This window comes from Ochotona curzoniae, unplaced genomic scaffold (genome assembly GCF_017591425.1).
Source record: "Ochotona curzoniae isolate NIBS_2020 unplaced genomic scaffold, NIBS_Ocur_1.0 scaffold_4683, whole genome shotgun sequence".
In the NCBI taxonomy this organism is placed as follows: Eukaryota; Metazoa; Chordata; class Mammalia; order Lagomorpha; family Ochotonidae; genus Ochotona; species Ochotona curzoniae.
The window spans coordinates 14,676,601-14,695,885 of record NW_024467121.1 but is presented as its reverse complement, the minus strand read 5'-3'; the positions used below and the strand labels follow the sequence as shown (position 1 = coordinate 14,695,885).

At 41.7% G+C, this 19,285-nt stretch overlaps 1 protein-coding gene across 1 annotated transcript in view; it reads left to right on the top strand.

The window, feature by feature from the left end:
* ITIH5 (inter-alpha-trypsin inhibitor heavy chain 5) overlaps window positions 1-19,285 on the top strand; it is an 84,663-nt gene that overhangs the window by 53,060 nt on the left and 12,318 nt on the right. The window contains exon 8 of the mRNA XM_040968298.1: window positions 16,391-16,559. Within this exon, the coding sequence (XP_040824232.1) occupies window positions 16,391-16,559 (169 nt within the window). The remainder of the gene's footprint in view (window positions 1-16,390; window positions 16,560-19,285) is intronic.

Genomic DNA, 19,285 nt, shown 5'->3' with positions numbered 1-19,285 from the left:
CAAATGCCTGTAAGAGCACGGACTGAATGAATCTGCAGCCAGAAGTCACAACGTTGATCTGGATCCTCCATGTGGGTGGCAGGAACCCAGTTACTGAAGATACTGGCATTGCCTCCCATGTGTTACAGTAACTTCAATATGGAATTCTGAGTTTTGACTGCTAAGTAAAATGTACCTCAATATCCTTTTTTATTTAGAAAGATTTATTTATTTGAAAGGCAGAATTATACAGATAAAGGGAGAAACACACAGAGAGATCTTCTCTCTTTTGGTTCACTTCCCCAATCACCACATGACCAAGATTAGGCAGGCTGAACTCAGGAACTGGAATTTCATCCCAGGTTCACACCTGGAGGGCTCTAAATACTTGGACCAACTTTTGTTGCTACTTCCAGACCACTACAATCAGGGAGCTGGATCAGAAGTGGAACAGCTGAGACATTAAACAAAGTTCGTATGCAATGCTGACATCATAGGTGGTGGCTTTTCCTTTTTCACTGCAATGCAGCTCCTGTTTCCCCAGTAATTATTAAGAAATACAAAACCAAGAAAATGTCTGTCCCAGTGTACTGCATCTTTATTGAAAGACTACTAGTAGCTCAAAGGCAGCTTGATAGACTCACATATTCAGTTGCTGTATCATTTTAGGATTTACCCAAACTTTGTCCATTCCAGCTGGACAGGAGAATGAGCAAGGACTTTCTTGCCAAATAACTCAATAAGATAAACTCTGCCTCCAAATTATACACAAAACAACGACAATAGTAGCCACGTTCTAAATTTCCCTCTAAGCATTACCTGAAATAACTTGGTCAATTTTCAAAAAAAAACTGTAATGTGGAGCATTTTTGACAAGCCAGGTATTAGCCAAGGAAGCACATGAGTTATTTAGTACAAGGATATTTAATCTTTATAACAATTTGGTTATCGTTGTCATTTTACTTATAGCAAAACTGAGGCCTTGCAAAGATAATGTGGCTAGTAAATTACTGGGGTGGGTTTCTATTTCGAATCTGATTTTAAAGCTCATGAAGCAGGCTACACTGTTAAGGTTCCTTTTTGCACATGGGGATGTGCTAAGACAGCACCATTCTGTGTTACTGAAAGCAGTGCAAATGGATTCAGAGTCTGTTCAGTTTTACATTTCAAGATGCATTGAAGAATGCTTGTTGTAGAAGACAGGGATTCCCTGGCATTATGAAAGAGCAATCCAATGATAGTTGTCAGACTATTTGTTATTCTCTCGCCTTTCTTCATTCCTGAATATTAAAATCCCATTCCTTGCTGGTCACAACAGTCTGGCACACACTCTGCTGGCTTCTGAGCTACAACATGGCCTCTTTCCAGCAGAACCACCTTAGACCAGTCAAGTACATGTCTGAGCAGTGTCTAAAGCCCCTCACTGCCTTGGATGGTTTTGATAACTGCTGACTCCAATAGCAATTCTCAGCTCCTTGAAGGTCGTGGTGCTGTGAAATGCTTCATTGGCTCCACATAAACCCCTGTTTGCCATGCTATATCTGCTGGTGAAAAGGAAAACCACCCCAGGCTCAAGGCTTTCGTCGGGTGCTCACAAAATTGGCAACATGGAACGCTCATCTTGGGTCCACTAGGATTGTGCTATGAGTTGCCCACTGTTTTTCTGGGTATTCTTGGTGCCTTTCATATATGACAGGCCCGAAAGATGTCACTGTCCTTACCACAGTGTGGGGCCCCTAGTCAATATTTAAGTTACTTGAGCAGTTGACTTCTAAAGATCATTCAACCTTAGAGCGATAGATTCTGCAGGGAGTATATCAGCAGCTGGGAGCCCTGAAGCTGTGTGCATCAGGCCTTTTCTGATTCTTGTCCTAATTTTAGTTAGAATGTGAGCTTGGAGGCCAGGACTGCCCCGGCTTGGGAACAGTGACAATGTCTCCTGTGGTTGCTGGCACGTGGCCTGGCTGCTTCTCTCCCATGTGCTTGTGCAGCTGAATATGTTCTGGTGCTGGGTCTGGCAAGATTTCTGACTCCCAGTTTGAGCTTGCAAAATGCCGTGCAGTGAGAGTAGGAGCTGAGCAGAGCAAGAGAAAGTACCATTAAGGAAACTGTCTTGTCTGTTAAATGTATTTTTTTTTTTGACTGAAACACATACACTTTCTTTTCTTGTCCCTAATCCACCGAGTTATTTTACTTTCATTTTCACATGAAGAAATCAGGCTAAGATCTTTGGCAAGCAACCAGTGACTAATGGATCATATGCCAGGTGTTTTTCATACTGTAATTTTCTCCAAACTTATTGCCACACTGTGCACTATTCTGTGCAATGGTAACTTCTCATGTGACTTTAGGAGGGCTGTTGTCCTTTCTCCATTTCATTTGGTCAACAAACAGTATTGGAAAGTGAAAAATAAGCATTATGTTTCGTCTGTCATTGCCAAGTTTAAATGAGAGAAAATGTGCATTAGCTGATTGAAGGACTGTACTAATTCTTGTGTTCACTCTATGCTCTAGGACATCACTTCCTCACTATTTTACTTTCTAAAGATTTATTTATTTGTTTGCAGGGGAGAGTAGAAAACTTATCTGTCTATCTATTGAGAGAAAAAGAGAGAGAAAGCAGGAGAGAGAGAGAGAGAGAGAGAGAGAGAAATCCTATCCACTCTTTAACCCCTAAATGTTTGCAACAGCCAGGGCTAATCCAGGCCAAAGCCAGGAGCCTTGAGCTCCAGCCGAGTCTGCACATGGGTGGCAGAGATCCAAGCATGGGCTATAGCCTGCTGCTTTCCTAGATGTATGAGCAAGGAACCAGTGCTTTAATTTGGGAAGTTGGCATTACAGGCAGCAGATAAGCTTGTGGTTCTGCAAGGGTGGCTTCTTTCTTCACAGCTTTGAACTGGATCCCCAAGTGCTATCAGAACATTCTATATTCAGCCTTTCAATGATAAGTCTGTAAGGTCCATGAGTTTGAGAAAGTATTTACTAATACCAAGTACTTAGTAAATATTGATGTTTGCTAAAACAAAACAAAATTAAAAATACTAGCACATAAACCACCTACATTTTGCATGTTTTAAGACATAGTAGCTATCATTGAGTCATCAGTACATACCCAGAGCTCTGGTAGATTTTAAAGGTTTCATCTGTTAGTAATTCAGTGAAATAGACATTGGTATCTCCATTTTATATATGAGAAGATGGTGAGTAGGAAGGTGATGCAATCCTGCTACACAATAGGTTATAAGTAGAAAAAGTTAGAATGCAAGCCCAAGAGTACATTGTAAAATAGAGGTCTTGTATTTGGGGCAGGGTACAGAAAACCGTGGGGTGTGTGTGTTGGAGGGGGGTGACTGGTAGCTTTTTGGTCTCTGATTGAGAATATGAGATAATAAAGACAGTCATTCGAGAGTATAATATTTTCTCCCTTAGGCATCAGGGAGATTTTGGATTTTTAGTTTCAAGACAACATTAGTCTCCGGAAAATAACAGAAAAGCTCAGCTTCTTTTTCTGGTATCTTAATTTTTTCACTCAAGTCTCAGATTGAGACTGGCCAAGTTTTTCTGTGAAAGGAGAGATAGGAGCTGAAAGGAAGCATTGCTTCAAGTACCAATGAGATAAACACTTTAATTCAAAGAGATAACCAATGTGGAGGTGCTTATCGGAGTGTGGAAAGCTTGGTCATTCTACAGATTGCATATCTGTGGCTCATTCATCCTGCAAGAGCCACACATGCCAGAAAGTGCCTCCACTTCCTTCTCTTGTGCAGGACATCTGACTCTCCCCTTCTTCCCATCTTGGCTTTGACTCAAGACCACAGATTCCCCAGGAAGAAGACAAGCATTGATTGTGTGCTACAGGAGAGAGGCTTGGATTGGGGACTACAAAGATAAATGTGATGGGGACTTTTCTCTTCAGCAGGCCAAAGAGGAAGAAGATAAAGGCAAAGACTGAATGCAAAATGCATTATCTGACAGAGGTTTGGGTAAGGTGCAGTCTTTGCACAGTGGGGTGGTGATCAGTTCTTTGGGATGACAGGAGTAGAGGGTCCTGAGTGCATAACTGAATGGAATTCACAAGTTTTCTAGAAGCTACTTAAATGAAGGGGATGTGGAAAGGGTGCACACACACACACACACACACACACACACACACAGAGAGAGAGAGAGAGAGAGAGAGATGACTAGCATGTGCAAAACACACGGAAACAAGAGAGAAGACACATACAAGGAGTGCCTCATATGTCAGTCACTTTAATTAAGAATTTAGGTAGGTTTGCTAGGGGAAAGAAACACAGAACAACCACACTTTGTTCAAATCCAATGTGATGCACAGATGATAGAAAGAATTTAGGGAATAGAAAAAGCTATGTGAACAAAAGATGATGTATGTTGTAGATACAGTATTTCTTTGATTCTTTGAAATAGCACCTCACCTTTTTAACCTGGATGTGTTCATAATGCAACTTCAAACTTTGATAAATTATAGCAACTTCTAGTGCTTCAAGAGTGGTGATAAAGATGAGTTAGTGAAATCTATGAAGTAAGGGGCAAACTTAAAATTAAAAATAATTAATAGTCTTTCCTCTACCATTAACAAACAATGAAATTTTAGTGGTGTTATAGTGTGTATTTTAGGTTTTTTTTTTTAGCTGCTACAACAAAATGCCATCAGCTAGCATCTTATAAACACAAAAATGCATTCCTTGCAATCAATATTAAAGTACCAGCAGTTTCTGTGTCTGGTAAGGCCTGCTTTTGGTTGATATTGAGGTATCTTTTCGCTTTTACTTCACGTGGCAGAAGGAATTAGTTGCCTCGCTGGAGCTTCTTATAAGGGTATCAATCTCAAGCATTAATGATTCAGTTTACAAAAGTCTCAACCTCTTGTAATGCCATTCCATAGGTTAGGTTTTGAACCAATGGATTTTGGGGAGACACAAACATTTAAGTCCATTGCATACCCCCTAGGCAATGTTGAATTCTTGATTCACAGAATAATGATATGATGAGCTAAATGCAAGTCAGATAATTAATGATTTACCAGTCACTTCTCCTTGACACATTTGTGATTCAAAATATAAGCAGCAAGACCAGGTGAGTGAGGCAGATATTGGAGAAGAGAGATTTGGTTTACATATTTTTGGTGTATTGTGCCTCTGCAAGACTGTGGAAAGTTGGGAGTTGCAGGATTGAGTACTCAGAGATGTTCAGAGGGCAGTTGAGTTCATTTGGAGAAGGGACTGGACTTGAAGAAAACAAAGCCAGATTTGTGGGTCCAGAAAGGTGGAAAATGGGGTTTTAAAGGTCAGATGAAGTCAGGTATGTTTTGATTATCCATCTCTCTACATCCTCTCTACTAGTTCAAATTTCTAGGACACGTAGCATGTCTGTAACTTCAGGTCAACGTCCAACAGTTATTGTTGGTCAGAGCTTTGTTGAGATGCCCATTTTGCTTTTCTTCTAAGGGTGGCTGGGCCAGACACCATAGGAAGAGATGCAAGGTGTCACTTGTTTCATATTTTCCAGATATCCAAGGAAATCCTTGTTTTCTTTGCTATGTACCCACTAGCTGTAACAATCCAACTTCCTAGTGCAAACAAGGAAGACAAGAGAGAGCAACCAATGGATCCTCTCTAAGTCTCAACAATTAACTTCATTAGATTTTATAGTTCCTTCCCTCCTTTAACAAAAATTCCTCCAGTTTCATGGTGGCTTTCTGAGTATAGGAAGGTGGAAAGAAATGTGGGCGGTATCATTCCTCCTCTAGCCTGATGGAAGATGACTGGACTTCTAAATATTTTCTTGCATGGGTTTATACAATCTACATTTGTTGATAAACTGTGTTTACTTCTTCCATAATTGTTCCACAGCTTTGCTTTCACAGTCTCTTCATGCTTTGTATTTTCTGCCCTTGGTATTTGGCAAGGCACAGCCATGGGATTTATAGTGAGAGGCACGGGGTGAACATAAGCCAAAGAAACAGGAATCATGAGAATGGATTTATGGGAAAAAGTTGAATGAGGCAAAGGCAGTCAGAGGGTCAGACCTCAAAACTCCATAGAATAACTGACCAGGGTCCAGAATTCAAACAAGCAGTTGGGAAGTATCAATTTAGAATGTAAACCAGGCCACTAGTTACTAAGATTGTCATTGTTTTAGTCAGTCACCATGTGAGAACACTGGGTAGTGAAAACTAGTTCACAAAGGAGATCTGTCAACTCATGGTGACCTTTGCTTCATTAACATCCTCTTATTTGCTTCTTGTTGGGGCAGGAGCCATACCAGGCAATGAGCACTTGGAGCCTACAGACAGAGGGAAACTGTGTTTTTGGGAAAACAACCAAAACTGTATAGCATAGTTATGTTGTTGGATAGAATGGAAAATGCAGGATTGACAATAAGTATAAAATCCTTAGCAGGACTAACCTTTAACAGGAAGAGGAAAAAAAATCTGAGCATTCTTCAATTTTCCTTTCTTAGCATTAGTTAATTTATTGAATTTACTTGAAGGGGAGGGAGGTAAGGATGGAGACACACACACACACACAGAGGTCCCATTTTTTGCTTCGTTCCCAAAATGCCTACAGCAGCTGAAGCTGGGCCAGGTTGAATCCAGAGCCAGAAACTCAATCTGGTTGTCCCATGAGAGCAATTGGAAATGCACCTGTTTGAGCCATCACTTATTTATTGCCTGCATCTGCATTAGGAGGAAGCTTGACTGGGGAGTATAGCCTGGACTTGGGCCCAGGCACTCTGATACAGAAGGCAGATATCCCAAGTGCCCCTGGATAGCTTTTACTCCAAATGTTCAACCAGTTTTGAGGCTTTTTTTCATTCCATGTGTGAACAAACTTTGTTCCTAACACATTATGATGAATCATAGAAATGCTATTGGCGAAGAATGCTTTAGAAAAATGTATAATGATATTATTAGGTAAATGTTTGATATATTTGTCAAAGCAAAGTCAAAACATGAGATCACAAATCTCAACATGAGCCAAAGCATTGCGATGAGACCTAGTTTGCTTCTCAAGTTAAGCTAATGTTATCCAAACATGAAGACTGATGGAATTTGCTTAGGTTTACATTGCAAACATGTTCTGACATCTAAAGCTATTCAGACTTCTTTAAAGTGTATCAAGTTAGGTTGGAGTTAGCCAGAACTTAGTCTTCAGCAACCATGCTACATTAGAAACAGTTCTCAAATGATATTGTTGTTTAAATTTGAACCTTTACTATAGAAGTACTATCTATGTTGCTCTGGGAAAATATCCCTTTTATGTTTTTATACAGATTGGATATATAGATAAAAAAATTTTAGAGTTGTAATATTAGCCAGCATAGTACTGGCATAAAATAACATTCCAGATTAGAACTTAAATAGTAAAATACAGTAGCTAAAATTGACATTTTCAGATGCAAGTACCCCTTGATTTTGCTTAAAGAAATATGCTTTTCATAAAGTTATGAATATTAAATTGTTGACGCCAAAGAAAAAGTGTTTCCTACATTTACTTTTACGTGAAATTTCAAGCTAATACTTAGCATTTATTAAAGTGTTTGGAAATGCTGCATGATACGATGGTCTCTGTGTCACAAAGATTTTATTTATATAAAGGAAGTTCATTCATTTCTGCACTCCATAAAGAGAATCATTGGGCTGGCCAAAAAAAAAAAAAAGTGTTTCTTTTAATAAAGTCCTTCAAAGTTGACATAGACAACACTTCCACCTATTATTTTCTATTTCTTATCACTTTTAATGCTTAGTTTTTAGTATAATGTAATTTGTTATAGGATCCCTAAGGCTGAGAGAGCTGACGGGAGGAGACCAGGTATTGTGGTTGTCATTGGTTTTCTCCACCATGTGTTTTCACAACTCTTGAAGTGTTACTTCAATTGTAGTCATTGGAACAGTATTATTATTTTTTTTACCATTTTGGTTTTTCCCTCTGCATCCAATCAGTTGCTAGTTTTTCTTTTCTTTAACTTTTGACCTCATTCTTTTTAATTAGAGAAGCAGGAGGACCGAAAGGGATAGAGACAAAGACAGGTGAGAAGATAGATAGATAAAGAGAGAGTGAGCCCATTGACTCGTTTGTTCTACAGACACCAACAACGGAGGTGGTTGGGCCAGGTCTGAGTTGGGAGCTGTGAATTCAATTCATGTCTCATAGGTGAGTGACAGGAATTTAATTACTTAAGCTACCAGTTCTGCTTCCCACAGTCTATGCTGACCAGAGCCAGAAATCAAACTCAGGTACTCCAATGTGCATCATGAACAACCTCACCAATATCTTCATCAAGAGGGCAAATGCCTACCTCTTAGATTACTAAAGAAAGGATTATTATAATTTTTTAAATTTGAAAGACAGCAACAGAGAGACAGACAGACCTCCCTCCCTCTCCCCCGACACACACCTTCCATTCATAGATTCACTCCCCAAATGACCACAATATCCGGCTCTGGATTAAGCCAAAGCCAGGAGCCCAAAACCCCATCCTAGTCTATCACATGTATGACAGGGGCCCAAGTACATCAGCCATCTTAATGCTGACTTCCCAGGCACAGTAGCAGGAAGTTGAACCCCTAGATTTTTAAAAAGTAGAACAATGATACAGACATAATATGTATTATGGGAAAATGATCCACCTCAATTTATGGCCTTACTTCCTGTAAGATTTCAGAAAGTGTTCCTGTAAACCATTGAAAGACTAGCTGAGTGTGTTAAAAGTTTATGCTACAATTGAAGGGTATTTTTGTGATCTTAAACTAGCACAGTCTTAAGACACTCCTGCTGAAGATACTCATAGGTCAATGGTATCTGCTGGGAAGTCCCAGCTGTGGTTGGGACTCCGGGAATGACCTTGGGGAAATATTGTGTGTGTGAGTGACAGGGGGTTGTATGGAGCAGTGACATGCCCAATTTGGGAACAATTAATATTTTCATTCAGTTACATTCTGATTGCAGGCTTAGATAGGTAGTTTAAAGTTGTAATGGAATCTTGTTGCAAGCTTTGATGGAGTCACAATCTGTCCCTTTAAATAGCATGGAAATTTGCTTCCCTCTGAGGCCATCCGGAGGACAGTACAGACATACTCCTCTGTCTCTTCTCTCCAGTGTCGGTTATGTTTGGTCACCTTGGAAAGAGTAAAGGCTGGCACGTGGCCTCAGATTTTCTAAGGCATATTTCGTTAGGACTGTTTTCATGGCATGTGTTTGCTGATCATGATTCTCTTCCATCTACCAAATCAGACTTTAGGCTGTCTTTGATTTCTTTGTTTTATTTGTTAAAATGTTCATTTTAGAAGACCTTTAGTTTGGGTTCATTCAAAAAGACTGTGTAGACCCAGAAGAGAAAAATGCTGACTTTTCAGTAAACATTTTAGAATGAAGCAAGCCATGAGATGACTTAGGAGAACAGTACCATTATTGTGCTAGAAATATGGAATGGCTAATAATTAATTCCCTTGAACTTGGATCCATCTATGATATCATGGGCTCTCCTTAGCCCAGCAACATAGGGTTCATGGTACAAAAGCCTTTTGTGTTAGAAATGTTCCTATTGATTATGGTTTGACACCAACACAGAAATGTTTGAGGACAGCTGTATTAATGGTACACTAATGAAAGTAGAAGGAAGGCTTGTGGTAGCAGGGTTTTTCATGGGCTCTTGGCTTCTCTCTGTGGGTCTTACTAGGTGATGCTTCTCTGCTCGGGAAATATTTACCTATCACTTAGGATGTGATAGTTATGGCAGTGAATTCTCAACTGCTCTAAAGGCTTTGCCAAGGCCCTATAATCAGCTGTTTGGGCACAGAGTCATAGGAAAGACAGAGAGGAAAGGAAGGGAAAGATTCCATCCCTTGTCCCCAGTGTAGCTTCATGCAGGAAACTCACTTCCCTACGAGTGAAGAATGGGATGGGGACTGTCTAAAGCCCAGTTCTTCTATTAAGAGGCACTGTCAGACATGACTGTGTCATTGTTCTTCCCGAGGAGCCACTAGAGCAAGAGACTATTGCTAGCCATGTGGCATGGAGGCAGACTTTGCAGCAGAGAATTTAATTCATGTATGTCCCACCTTGAGCCAGCAAGAATTTAAATGGAGAGGGATTAAAAGACTTATTTACTAGTCCATCAAAGGCAGAGCTGGAATGAAGTTATAAGACACTGGTTTTTTTTTTTTTTTAAGAAATACTTCTTTTCTCCATGTGATCCAAGGAAAGTACATAGAAAAGGAATTCATCTCCAGAAACTCATTTTAAGCACAGGAGAATCCCTGTACTTTGAAATTCTAAATAACTGGTATTATAAGGAATTTTGTTCAAGCTCTGCACCAGGGTCTAGATACTCCCTTGCTGCCCAAATATATATATCCATTTTGTTGGCCATTCCCCCCCTCCTTCCAAACAGAACCTACATTTTTTTTTTACAGCCTTTCTCTGATTACACATGAGGACCAGTATTTGCTGACTGTAGCAGTGGAGAGTGTAGATTTCTGTTGACTACGGGCTCTTGTCCATGGGATGGAGCACACACTCCAAAAAGGAAAAGCACTGTTCCTCTTGCTTGTGTGTCTATTTGAGAATCCTGTTTTCTTCTCAGCAGGGCCCCTCAGAAACTACTGATTTTACTTTGCTTAGGCACAGGGTTTGGTTTTCCTGCCCTTTGGCAGCAGTCTGATCTTTCCAAGATTGAGTAACTGCTCCCACCTGGCTTACTACCTGGCAGTTGCTACGCAAGAGCAGAGTCCCTCTTCTCTTTGTTTTATCTCCAGTTAAGCTCTCGTCCCTGTCCAGGAAGAAAGGGACAAGTGAGCATGATGATTTGTTGGCAACTATTCCTATAGCCTTTAAGAGCGAATGTAATTTTTCTGACATCAGACATTGAACCTCTCTTGCGGATTGGACCTGTGCCCCTAGTTGTATCTATCTCCATGGAAACTCTATGCAACACATAAAGTCATCAATTTTGTGTGTCTATTTTAAAAGACAGCCAAGGAAGATATTTCCACAGTCTCCTCTGATCACCTGTGCCAAAAAAAGTATCTTATGTGGAGGGGCATCTTTAGTCCAAGAAGTGTTTTTGGGGTTCCTCTTTTCTAATATGTTAAGCCACTAGAGGGAGCCTTGGGGACAGGGCAAGACGTCTCAGGGGTGTGACTTCCTGGGGTATGCTGTTTGGTAGCTCAAGCTTACTTTGGAACTTTCTACCATCGCCTACAACTACAATGTCACGATACACTTAAATCGCAGATTGATGGACTTCTGACTGTTGCTGAAGGACTATACTGTTGTAATAACTGTCTTGGGTGAGGGTTTGGGGAAAAGTTGGAGGAGAAATTTGGGAAGGTAAAAGCGCAACCCCCTGAGCCTATAGAACTATAAAAAGACATTTTTTTCTAAAAGGACACTGTGAATAAGTGGCCCAATTACCTGTACTGGAAATGTCTGAAGCACTTCTTGGTTGTGAGCCTGTACACTCAGGTTTTGGGACAATGTTACGGCAGTTTAATCCAACCTGTCATGTGGTGCCCCTTGATTTCCGGGCAGTTCAGGTCGTCAGAGTAACTGGGTTACACATGTAACACATTCCCCACTTCTCTGAGAGTCTTCTGATCTTTCTGGAATGTGCTTACCCCATCCTCTGGATTGTACTCTTGGACGACATTTGATTGGGTTCTGTTAATCTTATCATGTAAACACAGCGCACAGAAAGATCAGCATGAGCCCACTCTCCTTAACTCTGTCGTGTGTGCACCTTCCAAATTCCACTGAAGCCTCAGAAGGCAGAGCTCTGGGGCGATCAACACAGCGAAGGGGAGTGAAGCGCAAGGCAGGAGTTAACAGAAGATGGAGGGTGCCTGGGCCCCTGTGGGATGAGGGTGGGAGGCTATACAAATGGCCTAGAAGCAATGGGAAATCGAGCAAATGAGAGTCTGCCTTCCCTCAGTGCATGTGAGGGTAAGTCACAGTGGAGGCCTTACAAGGTCATGAGGAGCCTGCCGTTGCTGAGCTGAGGGGTGGAAGTTTGGCCAGCCATTCCTAAAGCAGAATATTCATCCCTGATAGGGGAAATGCCCGCAAAGGAGCCGGGCTGGCTCTTCTCCAGGTCTTTAGTGCTCTATTTAAGGCTCCGTGAAGAAGCCAGCTGCTGACAGAACAGCAGTGTGTGTGAAAAGGGCCCTTCTTCATGCCCCGCCCTTGGCAGTCTGGCTAGCTCAAGGCCCCAGCAGAGACTCAGAACAGGGTTCCCAGAGCTGCTGCCTCACGAACAGCTGCTGTTTGCTGTTGTCCTCAACCGCAGGCCTACTGACCTCCCCACATCTAGACACTTTGCCAGGGGCTGAGACTGAGGCCACGAGATGCTCCCTTGGGAGTGTGTTGGTTCTAAGTGGAAGGAAGAGCTGGGAGCCCAGTGTCGTGGGTTCCCTGACTGAGGCCTCCTGAGGCCACACTGGGGCTCCCGACCAGCATCTGATGGACTCAGTGAGCTGATGTTGCTTGTCAGTTGGGTGGCTCCGAATTTCTTGCACACCCTCACATGGGGATTATCTCAGTTCCTAAGGGCTCAGTCATGCTATCCTCATGTATTTGGCATTCACCAGCAGAACCCCACCCCTGTCTCTGTCTCTAAGGCTTCTGTTTTCTGATTCATCCCTCTCCAGTCTCTGCTTCTCGTTCTGTTTCCTTTCCTCCTCCATCTCTACTGTTGTCTCAAGAAATTAGGACAGGCCAAAGAAGACAGAAATGTTTTGCGGAATACCCCAGCTGATGGGTCACACAGGCAATTTACTCTATCAGGAGACATTTATCAAGCATTTCTTCCAGGCTGTGCATTACTAGGTATTAAATATAGAATGACTGATAAAACAGAAAAAAGTCGCTGCACTCACAGGAAATAAGTGAGATAGATAGCTGAGTGAATGCACAAAGAATTGCCTTCTTTTAATCAGTGTTTTGAAGAAAAAGCATGGGTCCATGATTGAGAACAGCTGGGTGAGGTGGGAAAGCAAAGGAACAGGCTCTCTTGTGAGATGAAGGAAAACTTCAATCTCAAACCTGAGTTGGAAGCAGCCACAGTTCACATTGTGAGGGCATATTCTTGGCACATGGAACAGTGGTGGCAGAAGTCCCAAGGTGGAAAAGCACATGAAAGAGCAATGGGAATACTACATGGAAGTGAAATAGTGGATGTGTGCACTCAAAAACGGAGAGCAGGGCCCGGTGCGGTGGCCTAGCAGCCAAAGTCCTTGCCTTGAACTCGCCGGGATCCCATATGGGTGCCAGTTCTAACACTGGCAGCCTTTTTCTCATCCAGCTCCCTTCCTGTGGCCTGGGAAAGCAGTCAAGGAAGGCCCAAATCCTTGGGATCCTGTATCTGCGTGGGAGACCTGGAAAAAACTCCTGGTGCCTGGCTTTGTATCAGCTCAGCTCTGGCCATTCGGTCACCTGGGGAGTGAATCATCAGACAGAAGATCTTCCTGTCTGTCTTTCCTCCTCAGTGTATATCTGACTTTCCAATTAAAATAAATAAAAAATTTTTAAAAATGGAGAGCAGAGGATGAAGGCTATCATCATGGCTGAGTTAGGGATGGCTCACTAAGGAAGGGCCGTGCCAGGCAGATCCTGAAGGACAAACCAAGTTCAATGGATAGAGAAGAAAGGAAAGGAGACAGGGCAATTTGTACAAAAGCAGGAAGTGAAGAGAAAAGCATGATATGCCAGAGAAGGGTGGGGGAATTAAACTTCAGTCTATGGTGGGAGTGGGAATGGCAGAAAATAAAGCTAGAGCAATGGAGTGGGACTGTTTATATCATAGAGGATTTTGTATCTAAAAATGAGCTTAAACTTTATGCTGAGGACAGTGGAGAATCATCGTAAGTAACTAGACAAAGGCTGAAAGTCTAACTCTGGCAGCAACATGAGAACACTTTGTCTTTTAAGAGCACAAGCCCTTTGTCACTCCACTGCCTTGTGTGGGAATTCACCTTGAGGAGAGGGTGAATGCAAATATGTGAATGATGCACTTCACAGTGATGTGGCTTGAGTATTTAGAAATATTATAGTGTGTCAGTACAGCCACCTTTTGTGCTACCACTAAACTGGCATGACAAATGAAGGTACTCTAAGGAATTAGAAGACAATGGGATTAAAAGAAAAATACATTTTGGTATAATTTTTCATAAATATGTATCCTATTAACTTTTGAATAACCTTGTGCATTTACCTATTGACATGACGACTATGTGTGATAAGCAAAAACTTTACAGTGTGATGTGCAAATGATCCAATTTCCTTTAAAATTGCACTCAGGCGCATACATGTGTACATGCACAGATTCATATTTGCAACAGAAGTTTCTGAAGGGGTATGTGCTGTGTCCCCATTTTAAGAGTAGTTGTCTCTGGGTGGCTGTGATTAGATGAGTTTTATATGTTAATCTGAAATACACAGAGAACAATATTTTTGTACTGGCAAAAACAACAATGATTGTCGCAGGAATGTTTAGGAAGGAGAGTTAGAATTCTAGGGTTGGGTACTAAAGGGTCTGAGGTGAGAGATGGGTCAGGAAGAAGACTGGATAGAAAGCAGCAGAAGAGAAACATGGAGGAGAAATAGGAGTCAGTGGATCTAATGAGAGAATGGCCTCTGAAATGAGTCTGGAAGAAACAGTACAACGATGACAGGTGGTGTGCTGCAAGGATGGATGAACTCCTTTGGAGGAAGAGGATGGATTGAGCGTCAGGCTGAAGGACGCAGCTGATAAAAGTACTATAAGATTCCCATTGCTGGGGAAGTCAAGAAGGAGGATAAGCCTGGCCCAAAGCTTCACTGGGAAGAGGGAGGAAACCCAGAATGTACCCAGGAAACAGAGCAGAAAGTGTCAAGGAGGGGAGCTGGTTTCTTGAACGAACATCTCGTAGACACCTTAAATGCTTTCCAAGTATAGATATTTGACCTGGAGGTTAAGATCTACTTGGGAAACCTACATGCCGTATCAGAGTTCTTGGCAGAGTTCCAACTCTGCCACTTGCAATCCGGCTTCTTGCTAATGTGCACCTAGTGAGACAGCAGATGATGGCTGTGATGGTTGAGCCCTACTCTACATGGGAGACCTGGATGGAGTTCTTGGCTCCTGACTTTTGCCTGGTCCAGTCCTGCTGTTGCAGACTGTTGTAGAATGAACCAGCAGATGGAAAGTCTCTCCTTTTGTCCCTCTGCTTCTTTGCCTCTCGGATAAAAATAATTATAGTTTCTTGGAAAGAGTACTGATTGGTTTTGAGTACAGGGTGTTTTGACACATTTCCTGGGGGTGAGCAATAGGTTGTAAAAGTACAGGAAACTGCTGCCCCAGGAGTCCCCTCTGGGAAAAGGCAGTGACGGAGGGAGATGTCAGAGTATAAGGGGAGAGGCCTAGCCTGGTCAAGGGAAATAAACATTTCCAATGCCTTTCTTTTCTCCTGGGAGAGCTGGGGGTGGGAAGCCACCCTACATAGGATGTGAAGATGGATTAAATGAGGCAGAGTCATTGTACTCGTTCCAGGGTGGATATGGAATGCACACAGTGCCTTCTGTGAGGATGTTACAGTAGATGAATCCATTAACTTCTACCAGAAACAAAGAGAAAGAAATAAAGAAATGAACAGAGTCTGCTAAGACACAAGGACCGAGAAGGGATCAATTCCCAAGTGAGCTGCACATGATGATGGGGATAATTCAGTGTCTTCTCAGCTCCATCAGTCGTAGTGCTGGGATCCTGCTCTTATTGGCCTTGCAGTCAGATTTGCTGTGTTTTAATACAGGCTGTCACGGAGCATGATGTGTAACCCCCTCGATTCCTTAGTTGTCCACTTTGTAAATTGGGAATACTGATAGTCACTTTACCTCTGTCAATCACCCCAACCTTTGTACTTAGCATACATGAGTTGTAGAATCTCCTAGAATGTGCCGTTAGTATCATCACCACTGACTTCTCCAGTGTCATCAGCATGATCAGCTTTTGGGGGAGAAGTTAGAATAAATTTCAGATAAAGAATTTAGCACACTTAGTTGGGTTTTGAAGAAAAATGAGGAGCTTGTCAGGTGGAAGATGTTGGTAGTGCAGCAGCAAAGGACGTGCCAGGCCAAGAGATTAGAAACTGTGAGGATACAGAGGCCTGATACATAGAACAGCATGTGAAATTTTATATCGTGGATAGATTCTTGTTCATATCTGGTAAAAAAAAATTGTGACATTTGGTGCCATTTCTTTTCCCAGCCAGATAACACATTTCTGGACATTTTGCCAATTGTTCTAATAGGTCCTGAATTTGAACCCTGTAATTGTACCTGCTATGTCATTTCCAAGCCAGGGACAAGTGGACTAAATGTGATTGGATGTGACTGGTTTTACTTTTTTGTTTGCCTAGACTAAAGATGCCCTCTTCACTATTCTCCATGATCTCCGACCCCAAGACCGTTTCAGTATCATTGGCTTTTCCAACCGAATTAAAGTGTGGAAGGACCAGTTGATCTCAGTCACTCCTAACAATATCAGGGATGGCAAAATCTATATTCATCATATGTCACCCACTGGAGGTAAAAATAATTCCTTTTTCTCAAGTGAGCTTTTATGGAATGGTAGAAAATTTTCTGCCAAGAGATCAAGACTGGAAAACTGAGGATTGTGGGAAAGGTGAGAGCTTTCCCAGGAGCTTATGATTGTCTGAACCCCAAATTTATAAATTTAGTGTTGATGAAGTTATGGCAAAAAATACCTGATGGGTGTTTGGAAGCTTGGGTTATCTTACACATCCTGGATATTGAGAATGCTTTTGTAATTTATTCTTGGGTAGAGAATTAAATGCATATGGGTGACTGACCCAGTGTTTTGTGTGCCTGAATCTCCTCCACTTTAAGACAGCAGCATATGGAACTGCCCTATAAAAAAAAAAACCAAGTAGATTCTCAGCAAAGCTGCAACAGATTGAGGCAATATGACATTCCTGGTGGCCTGGCAGGTGCTGTGAATGTAAAGTGTGAGAGGCAGGCTGCTAGGCTCTGAGTGGTCTAGGGCTTCTCTTAGGTATGCTGCCCAGGTGAGGGTGCAGAGAGTGAAGAGAGAAGAGGATGGATGGTGAAGAACTCAGAGATCAGACTGAGTACATTCCTTCAGTTCATAACCGGGGTCTTATTCTTCCTGTTACTGAATTCTGAACAGAGTTGGACACAGGAGAGATAGTTAGTATTGGAGTAATTAATGGGATTGGTCCTGACTGCTAGCTTCCGTGCTAAAGGCTCTTTACAAAGACACCATCTCAAGGAGTTGACATCTTGATTAATTATCTAGAAAGATATAAAACACTTAGTACACTTTCTTCCCTCCGGGATATTTCATCCTCCTGATATTCATTTTTTCTCATACATAACAAAAACACGATTTTCCAAATGAACTTCATCCGTAACCTGATCTTGCTTAAACCAGTGCTTTGACTTACAGTAAGGTTTTCCAACAGTCTGCAAAACAGGAGTTTAACAGTAATTGAGAGGTTTGATTGGCTGATGGGAGAAATCAGATTATGTTTAATGTTATGATAATGATCTGCTGCAGTAAGTTGGTGAGATGGTAAAGCCTTGAGGGAAGAAGCTCCTCTCCATTTTCGTGGAGCCCCTTGTGTTCCTAATGTGATTCCTGAGATGTAGCGCAAGCGCCACCAATATTGATTCAGTTCAGCTTATTGAAATGGTGCCACTGGTATTAGAACAGTGTGAATGTGATGGGAAGGGTTGATAATCATGGTTTGAAACAAGCTAATATCTACTATGTGCTAAAATTCAAACCTTAGAAATCCATTGATTGCCTTTTTTTTTTTCTACTTCATTGCTCCAATCTGTTTAGGTGGACAACAAATGAAACTGCTTTTGCCTAAGTGCTGAGAATGTCAGTTGTGAAGTCAGGCTTTCTGGACTTGATTTAAACTCTGCTAACTACTGGCCATTTAGCCTCTACATGCCTCAATTTTCTTATCTGCCAATGGAGAGAATAATAGAATTGCTTTAGGTTGAGTGAGTTACAATATAATTAATGCTCTTAGAATGGTGCAGGCATGTAGCAAGTCCCTACTAAGCATCCAATGGGACCATTATTTTTATCCTCTTGACAAATCCCTCTTGCTTACCCTTTGGTTGTCTGATGCCTCCAAGGAAGCTTTTGATGAGATAAGTGGTTATGGAAGCGCTTTAGGAATCTCATTGTGGAGAGCTCTTCATTGCTGTTGCTGATTGAGCGGGCAGGAGAGTCTTCCTTACCACAGGTTTGCTTCCAAGCCCTGCAGTGTCTTTGTGGCATCAGGAAGCTAAATCCATCCTTTGTCTTGGCTCTTCTACACTGTAAAGCAGAGTGAGAGATTTGGCACAGTTGCTAAGTGCAGATTAAAGAGAAAACAAACACCTGCTGGTTAATCCATGCCCACACTTGGAGAGGCAACATAAAATTAGACTGGACACGAAGAAAGGCAAATTAACGAGCATAAAGGAACAGTGACCATTGCTTTAGCTGTAATTTTCCATTCCCTTTAAGTACTGTGTGCATCTTAGCAACAATTTTGTACATTTGTCACAGACATCAGACCTTCTATGTTTTTTAGCCAGGATTTCTGAAGGTCTATAGCAGTGAGGGAAATGAACTGGTTGTATCAACCATGGTACATTCTGCAGGTAGATAGAAAGCACTCAGTCAGGATTATGGATGATGACAACAGTTACAAAAGTTTAGACGCTTGTTAGAAATAGTAGATTGACATTAAAAATGAGTAGTTTATCTGATATGTAAGCTTTATCTCCAGTCTTGAAAGCAAGACCACCAGGGTAGGTCCTGTGATGCAGTGGAATCAGCCACCACTTGGGATGCTCACAGCCCATCTTGGAATGCTAGCTTGAGTTCTAGTTTCTCCATTTATGATCCATGTGTTCCTGCTAATGTGCAGGTAGTGGCCCAACTACTTAGGTCTCTGCCACCCTTGGGAGACCTGGATGTAGTTCTGGGCTCCTGGTCTTAGCTTGGTCCAGCACCAGCTATTGAAGGCATTTGGGTAATAAGCCAGTGAATGGAAGATCTATCTTTCTGTCACTTTACACTTCAAATACATTTTAAAAAATTCATTGGAGTTAAATCAATTTTTTTTTGTATATCAATTTTATTTCAAGACATTAACCAACAAAAAAAGAAAACAGGAGTTCATGTTACAGTAAGAATTCTGTTTTGCGTGTTGATGCTAGCTTGGTAAAATGACATTCTTGGCTAATCCTGAAGGCTCATTTTACCT